Below are 14,678 nucleotides of genomic sequence, written 5' to 3'. Positions count from 1 at the left end.
GGATGCCAATGTTCACATTTTGGACAGAGAGGACAGATGGTTTGAAAGAGGAGTGAAAGAAGCCATCTATGTCCACTGTGAGCGACCATCTTTGAACAGAGGCGGTGGTTTACGACACCAACTCTCTGCCATCTATAATCCAGTTTTGAGATCCCTTCCCAGACGCCTTAACGCCCACTCACATCCTGGGCCATCTGACCTCAGGAATTCGCATGATAAGGTGGGGCCAGGTTTCACAATGAGCTCACCCGAAACTCTGGCTGATTGGGACCCACACCCAGTTTCCCACCTTGGCTCAGGCGATTAGAGGATCATCAGGGGGTCCTTTTGTCCCTCTGTGGGGGGTTTATATCTGGGACTCTCCACCATTTGACCTTAGAACTGAAGAAGCTTCTCGGATGAGAGGTGAAACGTCTTCAAGTAACTTAAAGAAGTCCAGACGCTTTTCTTTGCAAGCTCCTTTGACTACGATGACCTGGATGACTGAGAACCTTCACAGACAGATCATCAAACTGTAAATTATAAATTTTAAGTTGTTATTGATCCCTTTACCCCGAGTCCTAAAGTGTGTATTTATTTTCTTACTCTTCTTATATTTGTTGTTCGTTTACTTGCACTGCTGTAACTGGAGGCTCGGCGTTTCGTCTCCCTATATACTGGACTGTATATAGCGGAGATGACAATAAAGTTTACTTTGACTTCAGCAGCAAGCAGGCGCACCGAGGGCTCTCGCGCTCACTTTTCGCGTATAGAATTAGAATGATAAGTCAGTATCATGATGTCTCGTGTTTGGTGTTTGTTGGTTTTTTTATTGTTTTATTTTGCGAGTTGGTTATTAGATGCTATCCAACCAGCCAAAGAATCCCCCGCCGCCCCGCCCTCTCCTCCCTGTGCCACAAGAAGCAGGCGCACCTCGCAAACGGAGGGCGCCCTTACTCCCAGCAAATGGGCGATAGAAAACCGATGGTGCCTATGCCATTCCCAATACGCGCTGGCTGATGTCTGGGCAGCATGAGTACGAGCAATTTATTTATTTATTTATATTTGCCGATGCCCGTGAATCCGCCCCCCACCACGATGCTGATATCAAAAACCGCTACTGCTTGCAACCCGCAAAGAAGGTGAATACTACTGCCTGAAAATAATTACTGTAAATCTCCAACCTTCAATTTTCCAAGATAAAATAATGTAAGAAAGAATTGAGATGAATATACTTTTACATGACGGTAATTAAAATACACATATATTAAACGACCATTATCCGAGGTTTACTTGAAACCAGCTGAAGGTTAAAAAACTAAAACTATTTTTTTTTTAAATTTTAGCTACATTAATGTCTTGCAAACTGCCAAGAAAGTAAAGACTCCCTGAAAAACATTGCTGTAAATCTCCTATCTTAAATTTTCCAAGATTAAAATCAAGAAGTAAAAACAGATTTCGGATAAATAAACTTTTACTTGACAGTAATTAAATTACATTTAAACTAATTGAACTAATTAAACTAATTAAACTAATTAAACGACTGTTGTTCTACGTTTACTTTAAAATCGCCTAAAGGTTTCATGTTAATCGCAAGTATTAAGAGATTGACATAGAGGTGGAGATTTGTGTTTTTATGCTTTTATGTGGTAACTTGACGTCATCTCATGGTGCTGCTGCCTCAGTTTTTGTTATATCATAGCCAATTTTTGTACAACACTGTCTTTATATGACACAATTATCATCAAAAACAACAACAACAACAACAACAACAACAACAACAAAAAACACAAACACAAGCTAAAAAAATAATGACATAAATCTTTTTTCTGGTTCACGTTTTTCTAGTTTCTACTTGATAGAGTTAGAAAACGAAATCTTGCACTCTCTATAAATGAAAGAACAGATATTAAATCTTAAAAGGATGACATAAATCTGCTATGTTTTTACTTTTGAGACGATTATCCAGCTGATTAGAAAATGAAATAGGTGTGTCCTTGGGCTTTGCTATAAATGAAGCGCCTGAGGTTTGCTCCATCAGAACACCAGGAGACCTGAGAATTTGCTTCACACTAAGGAAATTTCTACATTTTTCAAAAATGATCAGCAGGATTTTCATCGCTTGCCTGTTTCTCGGGATGTACAGTACGGGCTCTTTGCTAGGTTGCAAATGGATTGTAAATGATCGAGACGACATAAAACATCAATTCCATGTGTACAACAAGAGAGCTTTGGGTTTCCTTGATATGATGGTGAGTGCACTTCTTTGCATAATGTTTAACATGGTATTGATTTAAATAGTTTGATTAGTTCCATGGATATGATGTGTGTGCGTGTTTTGTGTGTGATGCAGATTACTAACACCACTAAGGATGCTGAAATTGAGCACACAGTGGCTTTCCCTAATGAACTGTATCACCAGAAGTCCAAAGCAACAGTAAGTCATCCCCAGCTTTTTACATAAAGTTGTTTCTTTTTTAATGAAAGAATGGAGTGATTGCAAATCCACAAAAGTTTGTCTTTACCTATATATAGACTGTTCAGCTATGAAAGGGTCGAAGGGATTCTCTCCCACAGAGCCAAGGGAGTTGTCTCTTATCACGACTCTGTCATAACTCCTGTGCATAAAAATGTATAATTCAAAGACAAAACACAACAATGTTATTTTCAAACATTTGTTCCTGTGCAAACAAAGATTTTCGGTCCCTGGGAAATTTCTCATAGCTGTGTGAATTCTTGTTCTTTGACTATTCATCTTGAAGTTTTAAAGAAGTATTCCTATAGTGATCTCTTCTTCTTCATCTTCATCTTCTTCTTCTTCTAGGATGAGGATAAACTGGCTTTCATAGTTCAGATTCTGAAGGAGCTGTTTGCCCTGGTTGAGAAGGATCGCAGTTCTGCACCATGGGAGAAGAACACAGTGGAGAACTTTCTCAGTATTGTCGACAAAATGGCTGAAGAGCTTAACTCCTGTGTAAGCTCACTTTCATTACAATGAACAATGATATTGCATTTTTTTTTTAAATTTTACAATGAATTCAGTCTCTATTATATATATTTTATCAGTCTCTGACAAATGTGAATAAGTTAAAGTGGTGAATGATGTATTCAAATATATTTTGTTCTTTCCTTGTGGGTTATTTAGGTTGGAAGCCACAGCAACACGACACAGCTGACGCATTTCACGAGTCTCTCAAATGAAATCCTAAAGGCCAATGTAAGTCTGCATTATTTTTACTAAACCTGTATTTCAATATGACAGATTTTACACCGCTGGTATTTTAATAATGATAATATTGTTTTGTCTGTAGGGTTACAGTGCTGAAGCCTGGGAGACGATCAGGAAAGAAGCCAAAGCCCATCTAATGAGAGCAGAACAGCTGGCTTCATCTCTGCACACGGCCCAATAAAACCTGTCTCTTGTCATGTCTGTAATGACGGCTGTGTTAATTTAATTGCTTGTCTATTTATTTTATTTATTTATTTATTTATTTAGTTACTTGGTTATTTGTATATTTTTGTTTTGATTGTTTTTCTATGCTGATGAAGATTTAGGAATATTTTTTATCTTTATAATGAGCAAAATGAAAATTTTGTAAAATATATTTACAGAAGATCATCTGAGTCAATGCGCATCCCTGGTTAAGTCTCTGGGAAATGCCCACTAAAACTCGTCTTTCGGATAAATTTTTAAAATGTATTTGTATTTCTTAATTGGTTTAATTTATTTATTGTATTCATAATATTGACACTAGTATTTATTTTTGTATTATTTATTCATTTATTTATTAGATTTCTGAAAATTTTCCATAAAGTAAACTAGACATATTATTTGATATGTTAAAGTCAATAAATATTTTCTTATCACACAAATTGAAATTGTTGACTTTTCTGTTCCTGAAATATCAAGAATAAGGGTTATGCACTTATTTTTAATGAGTGCAATCAAACATTAGACACATTGTCCAGATTTATATAGAAAGATTGTTTTGATTCTTCACAAAAGCTCTTACAACATAGAAAGTAGAAGTACTGATACCTCATGTGGAGTGAGTATGAGCACCAAGGCCACTTTAGAGACTTTCTTTGGTTTGGTTTCTTTTGGTTTATAAAGTATGACGAGTAAACTGAGAGCTTTGCCTTTACACTCAGCTCTCTCTTCACCCTGATGGACCAGTACAGCAGCCGCAGCACTGATCTGTCTGTCAATGTCCTTCCCCCTTCTCCCATCACTCGTGAACAGGGCCCCAAGATACTTAAACTCCTCCACTCGGGGCACAAACTCATCCCTGATCACGAGTGGACAGTCCACCCTTTTCTGGCTGAGCACCATGGCCTTAGATTTGGAGGTGCTATTCTCATTCACTTCATTACATTTGGCTGTGCAGCATTCCAGTGCGAGCTGGAGGTCATCAGCCGATGAAGGCAATAGAACAACATCATATACGAAATGCAGAGCTGAGATTCAGAGAACATCTGAGCCTTCTGCCACTTGGCTACACCTAGAAATTCTCTAAATACAAATTATGAACAGAACCGGTGACAAGGGCGGCCCTGGTGGAATCCATCACCCACCGGAAACCAGTCTGACTTATTGCTCATTGCTGGCTATGCGGACCAAGCTCCTGAAATGGTTGTATGAGAATTGAGTGGTCCATAGCAATGGGCCAAACAGCCCATACTCCTGAAGTACCTTCCACAAGACACTCTGACGGACATGGTCGAGTGCCTTCTCCGGGTCCACAAAGCCCATGTAGACTGGTTGGACAAACTCCCATGCACCCTCAAGTATCCTCAAGAGGATAAAGAGCTGGTCCAGTGTTCCACCATCAGGATGTAAACTGCATTGTCCAAGGTTCGACTAACTGCCACCTCAGAGGTACCACCCCTGATCTGGTAAATGGACTGATTCTTATATAGCACTTTTCTACTCTCCCGGGGTACTCAAAGCGCTCTATACAACATGCCTCATTCACCCATTCACACCCACTCATACAAGCACTTCAAGTGCAACCTAAACTACATTCACACACATTCATACTCCGATGAATGCAACTCAGGGTTAGTATCTTGCCCAAGGCATCCAGACTGGGGAAGCCAAGGATCGAACCACCAACCTTCCGATCAGTAGCTGATCTGTTCTACCACCTGAGCCTCAGCCACCCCACACAAAGTGGGGTGATGATGCAGTACATGAGCACAATGCCTATACAAATATACCTATATCATGCATAAAAGAACTGAAAAATGGTACATACTTCTTCAATTCTAAGTTTTTCCATATTCGAGCATTAAAAATAAATAAAAGAATAAATAAATAATTTGGTCATTTTCAGGTTGTAAAATAATTTAAGTGGAAGCTTAGACGACAGTATTTATAATTATTTAACAAAAAGTAAACTTCACAGCACCACATCTGAAATTAAGTATTTTAGCACAGATACAAGAGGACTTGTTTTGCAGCCATAAGATGTGAACAACTTGTAGTCCCTGAGGAGACCATGAACTCCTCTCTATGTCAAAATATTCCAAATGTGAGGCCATCAGTTAAAATTTGGCCCAAACTGGATCAATGTAAAACAGAAAGGCTGGAAAAACATTACCCACGTTTTTGTTTATTTCATCATGAAATAACTGTCTTAATCGTGTCAATTTATTGATTAAGTGACAGAAGAGTTACATCTTATATTATGGGCTTTCCTTTTAACCCATTAAAGAACACTTTCATTCCACTTTCGTGAACTTCCAAGCACTGTGGAGTTTTGTTTTTCATTTTTTAGTTTAATTGCAATCGAAATCTGGTTAAAGGAACTTACAAGTTCACCATTTTGATATTAAAAAGTAATATAAACAATAAATTCACTTTGTAAGAAGATAGACTCTTTTATTTGGTAAAATATATTTTACAAAATTTTCATTTTGCTCATTATAAAGATAAAAAATATTCCTAAATCTTCATCAGCATAGAAAAACAATCAAAACAAAAATATACAAATAACCAAGTAACTAAATAAATAAATAAATAAATAAAATAAATAGACAAGCAATTAAATTAACACAGCCGTCATTACAGACATGACAAGAGACAGGTTTTATTGGGCCGTGTGCAGAGATGAAGCCAGCTGTTCTGCTCTCATTAGATGGGCTTTGGTTTCTTTCCTGATCACCTCCCAGGCTTCAGCACTGTGACCCTACAGAAATACCAATATTAGTATTCTTATTGTTATTGAAACAAGTTATTATATCTATTTACTTTAAGGTTGATCTAAAACCCAAATTAATGAGAATGATGTGATCTTACCATTTCCTTTAGGATATGATGTGAGAGTCTCTTAAAGTACATGTGCAGCTTTGTGGTTTTCTTCTTGTGACTGTGGCTCCCAATCTAATTTAATTACAAGCAAAATGACAATTAAGAATATGTCATGTCATGTAAAGTATCATATTCGAATGTAATAAAAACCTAACTGAAAGTGAACTTACACAGGAGTGAAGCTCTTCAGCCTGTTTGTTGACAATATTGAGCAAGTTCCTCACTGTGCTGTCCTCCCATGATGCAGAGCTGTGATCCTCCTCAAACAGGGCAGCCACCTCCTCCAGAATCTGAACTGTGAAAGCCAGTTTATCCTCAGCCTGGAAGAAGAAGAAGATCAAATACAGACCACTTTAGAAATGCTTCAATAATAATAAGAGTGGATTTAAAAGACAAAATTAATCTGTCCTAAGGGAAAATTATGTTTTTTTCTATAAATAGGCAAAAGCTGAGGTTCACTTACTGATGAGTTGGACACCTGGTGATACAGGTGATTAGGGAAGGCCACAGTGACCTCCACTTCAGTGGTGTTAGTGGAGTTTTTAGCCTGAAACACATTGAGTGTTTTAGTCATCAGATGCTAAATTGAAATAATTCTTTCACGAAAAATAACAAATTAACTAATATTAAAGCATTAAACACTCACCATGGTATCAATTAGATTCAGAGTTTCTTCGTTGTGCTGTCTGAATTTATGATCCATCCATCTGCAGCTTAGCGAGGAGCTTTCAGTGGACAGAGTGAGAAACAGGCAAGCAAAGAGAATCCTGTTCATCATTTTTTTAAAGGTATAAACTTCCTTTGTATGAAGCAAACTCGGATGTCTCCCGGTGTTCTGATGGAGCAGACCTGCAGCGCCGCATTTATAGCAGAGCGAAAATATTTCATTTTCTATATACCTGGGAAACCCGCAGGTACAACAAGCTGTAATGTCGTACACGTGGGATTTAAATTTCCGTCTATAGAAAAAAAAATCCCACACTTAACAATATATCTTAAAGAAGATAAGATATCATGATGTATGAGGGTTTGACCTCATTATGAGGATTCGTGGACATACACATCCATTTGACCACCTAAGAAACATGACGACAAACTCAACTCACGACTGATGATTTCATTTGTAACCAAATCGTGTATAGGCTTACGTTTTGATACTAAACAGGTAACGTGTTACAGGGATATTAATGCTGCTTTGAGGACATTTTCATCTATTATTGTCAAGAAACGGGCATGTGGCAGGCAGACGGTGGACCCACATGCATGAACAGGTGATGAAACAAAAGTGATCAGATCACAGGTCAGATATATGTTAACGATAACGTCATTGCAAGTACTACATGTGCTGGATTGCTTTTCTTGTTTGTTTGTTTTGTTTTGCTGAGGGGGGCTTTTTTCAGTTATTATTATTTCAGACTCATTCAGAATCGGAGCAGATAAATACTCCTGGTTTGACCTCCACTACCGGTTACATGAGGTTAACACAAATACATCACAACTGATTTACAAGTACAGCAGAAGTGCAAGCTGCTTAATAATGAAGAAACTGCTAAAAAAGCTAAATGCAGGCCACATGAAATGACGCAATGATGCAATGAACCAAGGTAAATACACCTGCTCATTCATACCTGCGCCCATTCTTCACTCACGTGGCAGCCGCTTTCATTTTCCTCGGTAAAGAGAAAAAAAATACCCAAAGTGGAAGCTGTAGTTTACGAGTATCACCTATAGGCGGCGTAGAGTTTCTACTTGGAACAAGTGTCACCTGGCAGTTTGCTGCTTTCTGCCGTGTGATTGGCAGAGGAACTTTGAAAGTTAATAGGTGTGTGAGGTGAGGTCAGCGCTCCTCGGTGAGGAAGTTCCAGAGACAATTAACTCACTCTGGTGCGAGTGGGTATGTTGTTCGTGTGACGTTTTAATGGTGTTCAAGCTGTAGATCGACAGCGCGCGATCAATATTCTGTTGTTGTGATGCCTCTGCAGTTAATGTTTCTTTTTGGTTGATTTGTAATTTCCTTTGGTTAGTCCGTCCAGCCGTAAAGACTGTTATGAATGAAGAGCGGACTAACCTCTCTCGTTTTTATCTTTTCGTTTATTAATTTGTGCCACTTCCCTTTTATAAATCCAGACTGCAGGTTACGCATACCGCATATTCCCAGCTGTGCTGAGACCAGAACTGTTTGCAGTGCGTGCCCAGTGATAAATTGATTGCAGTGTCTCTAAACTGGGTTTAGTGTAGTGCAGTGTAGTGTTATTTGCTCGCACCTTTGGTTTGATAGGTTTAATGTGCAGCTGGAATATTAGTAAAATATGTTTTGAGTCCTGTTTGGGAATGAATGGGAAATGTATGTTTAATTGATGGAATAAATAAATAAATTATACATTTATCTCTTTGACATTTTATTTGACACCTTAGTGCTCTGTTACATATTGTTGTAGACGCCACAGACTTTCTGTTCTCCGTTCACAGCTCCTGCCCTGCTAAAGACTTTTCATAACACACTCTGCAACTTATATGACCTGTATATTTGGCTTTTTATATATTTCAGAACCTGAAAAAACATAAACTTAAATCACTCTATACTCTTTTCTTCTCTCCTGTAATCAACCCTACTTGAAAATGAAAGCAAACGTGCGTAAGGAGCGTCACTGACGTTTGGCGCACATCCGCTTTCATTTTATTTCATCATAAGTAACGAAATGTGTTCGACGTTGACTGTTTTCATTTTTTAACATTTTTTTTTAAACTGCCATTAATGTCTTGCAACCAGTGGCGGTCCTAGCCTGTTTGGCGCCCCGGGCGAACACTCCCTCTGGAGCCCCCCCCCCCCCCCCCCCCCCCCCCCACACACACACACACACACACAAAACATATTAGGAATTGTACAGTAACATAAAACTGTTGGACGGAACCATACTGAATTTCGCCAGAGAAACACACACACACACACACACACACACACACACACACACACACACACACACACACACACATACATACATATGAAGAGAGAGAGAGTATGCATTGTATGCAAACGGCGACCAAACAGCCATCATAATTCGTCATACAATGAGAACAGGACTATTTTTACCATTTCTCTTTGGAGCAACTGTAACCCACATTATTTCCTTAGGGAATGAAGTATTCTGATTCTGATTGTTTCAGGATGACCTGCCATTATCCAATGACACATCTGCTTACCTGTATCTTTTGCTTGTTTCTCCTCCTCTTCTTTTCTATTTTTTCTAAACTGAGCACCTGATGGCTTTGAACTGTTCTTGTCCATCTTCCATTGGTTTTAATTTTGCACTCCAGTATGAACACAAATTCCCCAACTCAACGATCGCCACAATATAACCTAATAGACCTACACCTAGTTCGCAGATTCACTTTGTCTAAGGTGTATTTCTGGGATTTCACACAACCCAGGATTCAAATCATGAATACATATGGGCTTGGATTTACATCTTTATGAATGAAATGTGCTCTATTTGGAAGCAGCCGGCCCCCCTCCCCTGTCGACAGGCTGTGTGTGAGATCATCAAACTTCAAAGTTCACCAGGGAAGACACAAAGGATAACTGTTTGCCTTTCCTGGACTGCGCTGTGCACATTGAAGAGAATGGCAACCTCAACATCGAAGTTTACCGGAAGCCCACACACACGGACCAGTACCTCCTGTTCGACTCCCATCACCCTCTGGAACACAAACTTGGAGTAATTAGGACCCTACACCACCGGGCAGAACATGTTCCCTCTAAGCCTGAAGGAAAAAAGAAGGAACACACACATGTAAAGGAAGCACTCAAAACGTGCGGCTATCCTAACTGGGCGTTCTTAAAGTCAGCAAAGAGGCACAGAAAAGAAGATCAGACACCAGCGAGGGAGGATAAGAAAGACAGACGCAACAACATTGTCATCCCCTATGTAGCCGGTGTATCAGAAAAACTCAGGAGAGTTTTCTCCAAGCACGACATCCCAGTGTATTTCAGACCCAGCAACACGCTCAGACAAAAACTGGTTCACCCGAAAGACAAAACGCCAAAACACAGACTTAACAATGTGGTGTATGCTGTACAGTGCAGCGAGGAATGCCCAGACCTCTACATTGGAGAGACCAAACAGCCACTTCACAAGCGCATGGTACAACACAGAAGAGCCACCTCCACAGGACAAGACTCAGCAGTCCATCTGCATCTTAGGGATAAAGGACACTCTTTCAAGGATGCCAATGTTCACATTTTGGACAGAGAGGACAGATGGTTTGAAAGAGGAGTGAAAGAAGCCATCTATGTCCACTGTGAGCGACCATCTTTGAACAGAGGCGGTGGTTTACGACACCAACTCTCTGCCATCTATAATCCAGTTTTGAGATCCCTTCCCAGACGCCTTAACGCCCACTCACATCCTGGGCCATCTGACCTCAGGAATTCGCATGATAAGGTGGGGCCAGGTTTCACAATGAACTCACCCGAAACTCTGGCTGATTGGGACCCACACCCAGTTTCCCACCTTGGCTCAGGCGATTAGAGGATCATCAGGGGGTCCTTTTGTCCCTCTGTGGGGGGTTTATATCTGGGACTCTCCACCATTTGACCTTAGAACTGAAGAAGCTTCTCGGATGAGAGGTGAAACGTCTTCAAGTAACTTAAAGAAGTCCAGACGCTTTTCTTTGCAAGCTCCTTTGACTACGATGACCTGGATGACTGAGAACCTTCACAGACAGATCATCAAACTGTAAATTATAAATTTTAAGTTGTTATTGATCCCTTTACCCCGAGTCCTAAAGTGTGTATTTATTTTCTTACTCTTCTTATATTTGTTGTTCGTTTACTTGCACTGCTGTAACTGGAGGCTCGGCGTTTCGTCTCCCTATATACTGGACTGTATATAGCGGAGATGACAATAAAGTTTACTTTGACTTCAGCAGCAAGCAGGCGCACCGAGGGCTCTCGCGCTCACTTTTCGCGTATAGAATTAGAATGATAAGTCAGTATCATGATGTCTCGTGTTTGGTGTTTGTTGGTTTTTTTATTGTTTTATTTTGCGAGTTGGTTATTAGATGCTATCCAACCAGCCAAAGAATCCCCCGCCGCCCCGCCCTCTCCTCCCTGTGCCACAAGAAGCAGGCGCACCTCGCAAACGGAGGGCGCCCTTACTCCCAGCAAATGGGCGATAGAAAACCGATGGTGCCTATGCCATTCCCAATACGCGCTGGCTGATGTCTGGGCAGCATGAGTACGAGCAATTTATTTATTTATTTATATTTGCCGATGCCCGTGAATCCGCCCCCCACCACGATGCTGATATCAAAAACCGCTACTGCTTGCAACCCGCAAAGAAGGTGAATACTACTGCCTGAAAATAATTACTGTAAATCTCCAACCTTCAATTTTCCAAGATAAAATAATGTAAGAAAGAATTGAGATGAATATACTTTTACATGACGGTAATTAAAATACACATATATTAAACGACCATTATCCGAGGTTTACTTGAAACCAGCTGAAGGTTAAAAAACTAAAACTATTTTTTTTTTTTTAATTTTAGCTACATTAATGTCTTGCAAACTGCCAAGAAAGTAAAGACTCCCTGAAAAACATTGCTGTAAATCTCCTATCTTAAATTTTCCAAGATTAAAATCAAGAAGTAAAAACAGATTTCGGATAAATAAACTTTTACTTGACAGTAATTAAATTACATTTAAACTAATTGAACTAATTAAACTAATTAAACTAATTAAACGACTGTTGTTCTACGTTTACTTTAAAATCGCCTAAAGGTTTCATGTTAATCGCAAGTATTAAGAGATTGACATAGAGGTGGAGATTTGTGTTTTTATGCTTTTATGTGGTAACTTGACGTCATCTCATGGTGCTGCTGCCTCAGTTTTTGTTATATCATAGCCAATTTTTGTACAACACTGTCTTTATATGACACAATTATCATAAAAAACAACAACAACAACAACAAAAAAAAAACACAAACACAAGCTAAAAAAAATAATGACATAAATCTTTTTTCTGGTTCACGTTTTTCTAGTTTCTACTTGATAGAGTTAGAAAACGAAATCTTGCACTCTCTATAAATGAAAGAACAGATATTAAATCTTAAAAGGATGACATAAATCTGCTATGTTTTTACTTTTGAGACGATTATCCAGCTGATTAGAAAATGAAATAGGTGTGTCCTTGGGCTTTGCTATAAATGAAGCGCCTGAGGTTTGCTCCATCAGAACACCAGGAGACCTGAGAATTTGCTTCACACTAAGGAAATTTCTACATTTTTCAAAAATGATCAGCAGGATTTTCATCGCTTGCCTGTTTCTCGGGATACGGGCTCTTTGCTAGGTTGCAAATGGATTGTAAAAGATCAAGACGACATAAAACATCAATTCCATGTGTACAACAAGAGAGCTTTGGGTTTCCTTGATATGATGGTGAGTGCACTTCTTTGCATAATGTTTAACATGGTATTGATTTATATAGTTTGATTAGTTCCATGGATATGATGTGTGTGCGTGTTTTGTGTGTGATGCAGATTACTAACACCACTAAGGATGCTGAAATTGAGCACACAGTGGCTTTCCCTAATCAACTGTATCACCAGAAGTCCAAAGCAACAGTAAGTCATCCCCAGCTTTTTACATAAAGTTGTTTCTTTTTTAATGAAAGAATGGAAAGTGTCGTGATTGCAAATCCACAAAAGTTTGTCTTTACCTATATATAGACTGTTCAGCTATGAAAGGGTCGAAGGGATTCTCTCCCACAGAGCCAAGGGAGTTGTCTCTTATCACGACTCTGTCATAACTCCTGTGTATAAAAATGTATAATTCAAAGACAAAACACAACAATGTTATTTTCAAACATTTGTTCCTGTGCAAACAAAGATTTTCGGTCCCTGGGAAATTTGTCATAGCTGTGTGGATTCTTGTTCTTTGACTATTCAGCCATCTTGAAGTTTTAAAGAAGTATGATCTCTTCTTCTTCATCTTCGTCTTCTTCTTCTTCTAGGATGAGGATAAACTGGCTTTCATAGTTCAGATTCTGGAGGAGGTGGCTGCCCTGTTTGAGGAGGATCACAGCTCTGCCTCATGGGAGGAGAACACAGTGGAGAACTTTCTCAATATTGTGAACAAACAGGCTGAAGAGCTTCGCTCTTGTGTAAGTTCACTTTCATTTGTTTTTGTAATTTTACAATGAATTCAGTCTCTCTTGTGTAAAAGACCTGACAACTGTGAATAAGTTAAAGTGGTGAATGATTTATTTAAATATTTTTTGTTTTATTTCTCTTGATTTATTTAGATTGGAAGCCACAGTTACACGACACAGAAGGTGCAACGGCGGACAGAAATGTATTTCAAGAGACTCTCAAATGAAATCCTAAAGAAAAATGTAAGCCGGCATTATTTTTTTTTACTGAGCCTGTATTTAGTATTTAGCTATGACAGATTTTACACCGCTGGTATTTTAATAATGATAATATTGTTTTGTCTGTAGGGTTACAGTGCTGAAGCCTGGGAGACGATCAGGAACATAACAGAAGATCATCTGAGTCAATGCGCATTCCTGGTTAACTCTCTGGGAAATGCCCACTAAAACGTGTCTTTCGGATAAATTTTTAAAATGTATTTGTATTTCTTAATTGGTTTAATTTATTTATTGTATTCATAATATTGACACTATTATTTATTTTTAGTATTTGTGTATTATTTATTCATTTATTTATTAGATTTCTGAACATTTTCCATAAAATAAACTAGACATATTATTTGATATGTTAAAGTCAATAAATATTTTCTTATCACACAAATTGAAATTGTTGACTTTTCTGTTCCTGAAATATTAAGAATAAGGGTTATGCACTTATTTTTAATGAGTGCAATCAAACATTAGACACATTGTCCAGATTTATATAGAAAGATTGTTTTGATTCTTCACAAAAGCTCTTACAACATAGAAAGTAGAAGTACTGATACCTCATGTGGAGTGAGTATGAGCACCAAGGCCACTTTAGAGACTTTCTTTGGTTTGGTTTCTTTTGGTTTATAAAGTATGACGAGTAAACTGAGAGCTTTGCCTTTACACTCAGCTCTCTCTTCACCCTGATGGACCAGTACAGCAGCCGCAGCACTGATCTGTCTGTCAATGTCCTTCCCCCTTCTCCCATCACTCGTGAACAGGACCCCAAGATACTTAAACTCCTCCACTCGGGGCACAAACTCATCCCTGATCACGAGTGGACAGTCCACCCTTTTCTGGCTGAGCACCATGGCCTTAGATTTGGAGGTGCTATTCTCATTCACTTCATTGCATTTGGCTGTGCAGCATTCCAGTGCGAGCTGGAGGTCATCAGCCGATGAAGGCAATAGAACAACATCATATACG

General features: G+C 38.9%; 2 protein-coding genes across 3 annotated transcripts; one reads left to right on the top strand and one right to left on the bottom strand.

Annotated features, from left to right (window-relative positions):
• Nucleotides 1-1,965: 1,965 nt before the first annotated feature.
• Nucleotides 1,966-14,049, top strand: LOC308390996 (interferon a3-like). 2 transcript variants are annotated; one of them, XM_080873409.1, is made up of 5 exons: nucleotides 1,966-2,231; nucleotides 2,333-2,416; nucleotides 13,305-13,454; nucleotides 13,596-13,685; nucleotides 13,791-14,049. In XM_080873409.1, exons 1-5 carry the CDS (start codon nucleotides 2,079-2,081, stop codon nucleotides 13,887-13,889), a joined length of 576 nt encoding a protein of 191 aa, XP_080729535.1. In that variant the 5' UTR covers nucleotides 1,966-2,078; the 3' UTR covers nucleotides 13,890-14,049. The 2 variants fall into 2 exon arrangements, with proteins under 2 accessions (XP_080729535.1, XP_080729536.1); XM_080873410.1 differs by lacking the exons at nucleotides 1,966-2,231; nucleotides 2,333-2,416 and adding an exon at nucleotides 12,723-12,915.
• Nucleotides 6,072-7,070, bottom strand: LOC308391104 (interferon a3-like; the record flags this gene model as incomplete). Its single annotated transcript, XM_080873571.1, has 5 exons — nucleotides 6,072-6,170; nucleotides 6,281-6,364; nucleotides 6,463-6,612; nucleotides 6,756-6,839; nucleotides 6,939-7,070. The coding sequence occupies 5 exons, from the start codon at nucleotides 7,068-7,070 to the stop codon at nucleotides 6,072-6,074; spliced, it is 549 nt and encodes a 182-aa protein (XP_080729697.1).
• Nucleotides 14,050-14,678: the final 629 nt, after the last annotated feature.

This window comes from Rhamphochromis sp. 'chilingali' (assembly GCF_963969265.1).
Source record: "Rhamphochromis sp. 'chilingali' genome assembly, chromosome: 22".
NCBI lineage: Eukaryota > Metazoa > Chordata > Actinopteri > Cichliformes > Cichlidae > Rhamphochromis > Rhamphochromis sp. 'chilingali'.
The sequence above is the reverse complement of the archived record's forward strand: the minus strand, read 5'-3'. Positions and strand labels throughout refer to the sequence as shown.

Bases quoted from the DNA above. Each gene is read 5' to 3' on its own strand.
- LOC308390996 (XM_080873409.1), top strand. From the start codon at position 2,079: ATGATCAGCAGGATTTTCATCGCTTGCCTGTTTCTCGGGATGTACAGT. The intron at 2,417-13,304 runs GTAAGTCATCCC...TTCTTCTTCTAG, and splicing joins ACCAGAAGTCCAAAGCAACA to GATGAGGATAAACTGGCTTT. The intron at 13,686-13,790 runs GTAAGCCGGCAT...TTTTGTCTGTAG, and splicing joins ATGAAATCCTAAAGAAAAAT to GGTTACAGTGCTGAAGCCTG.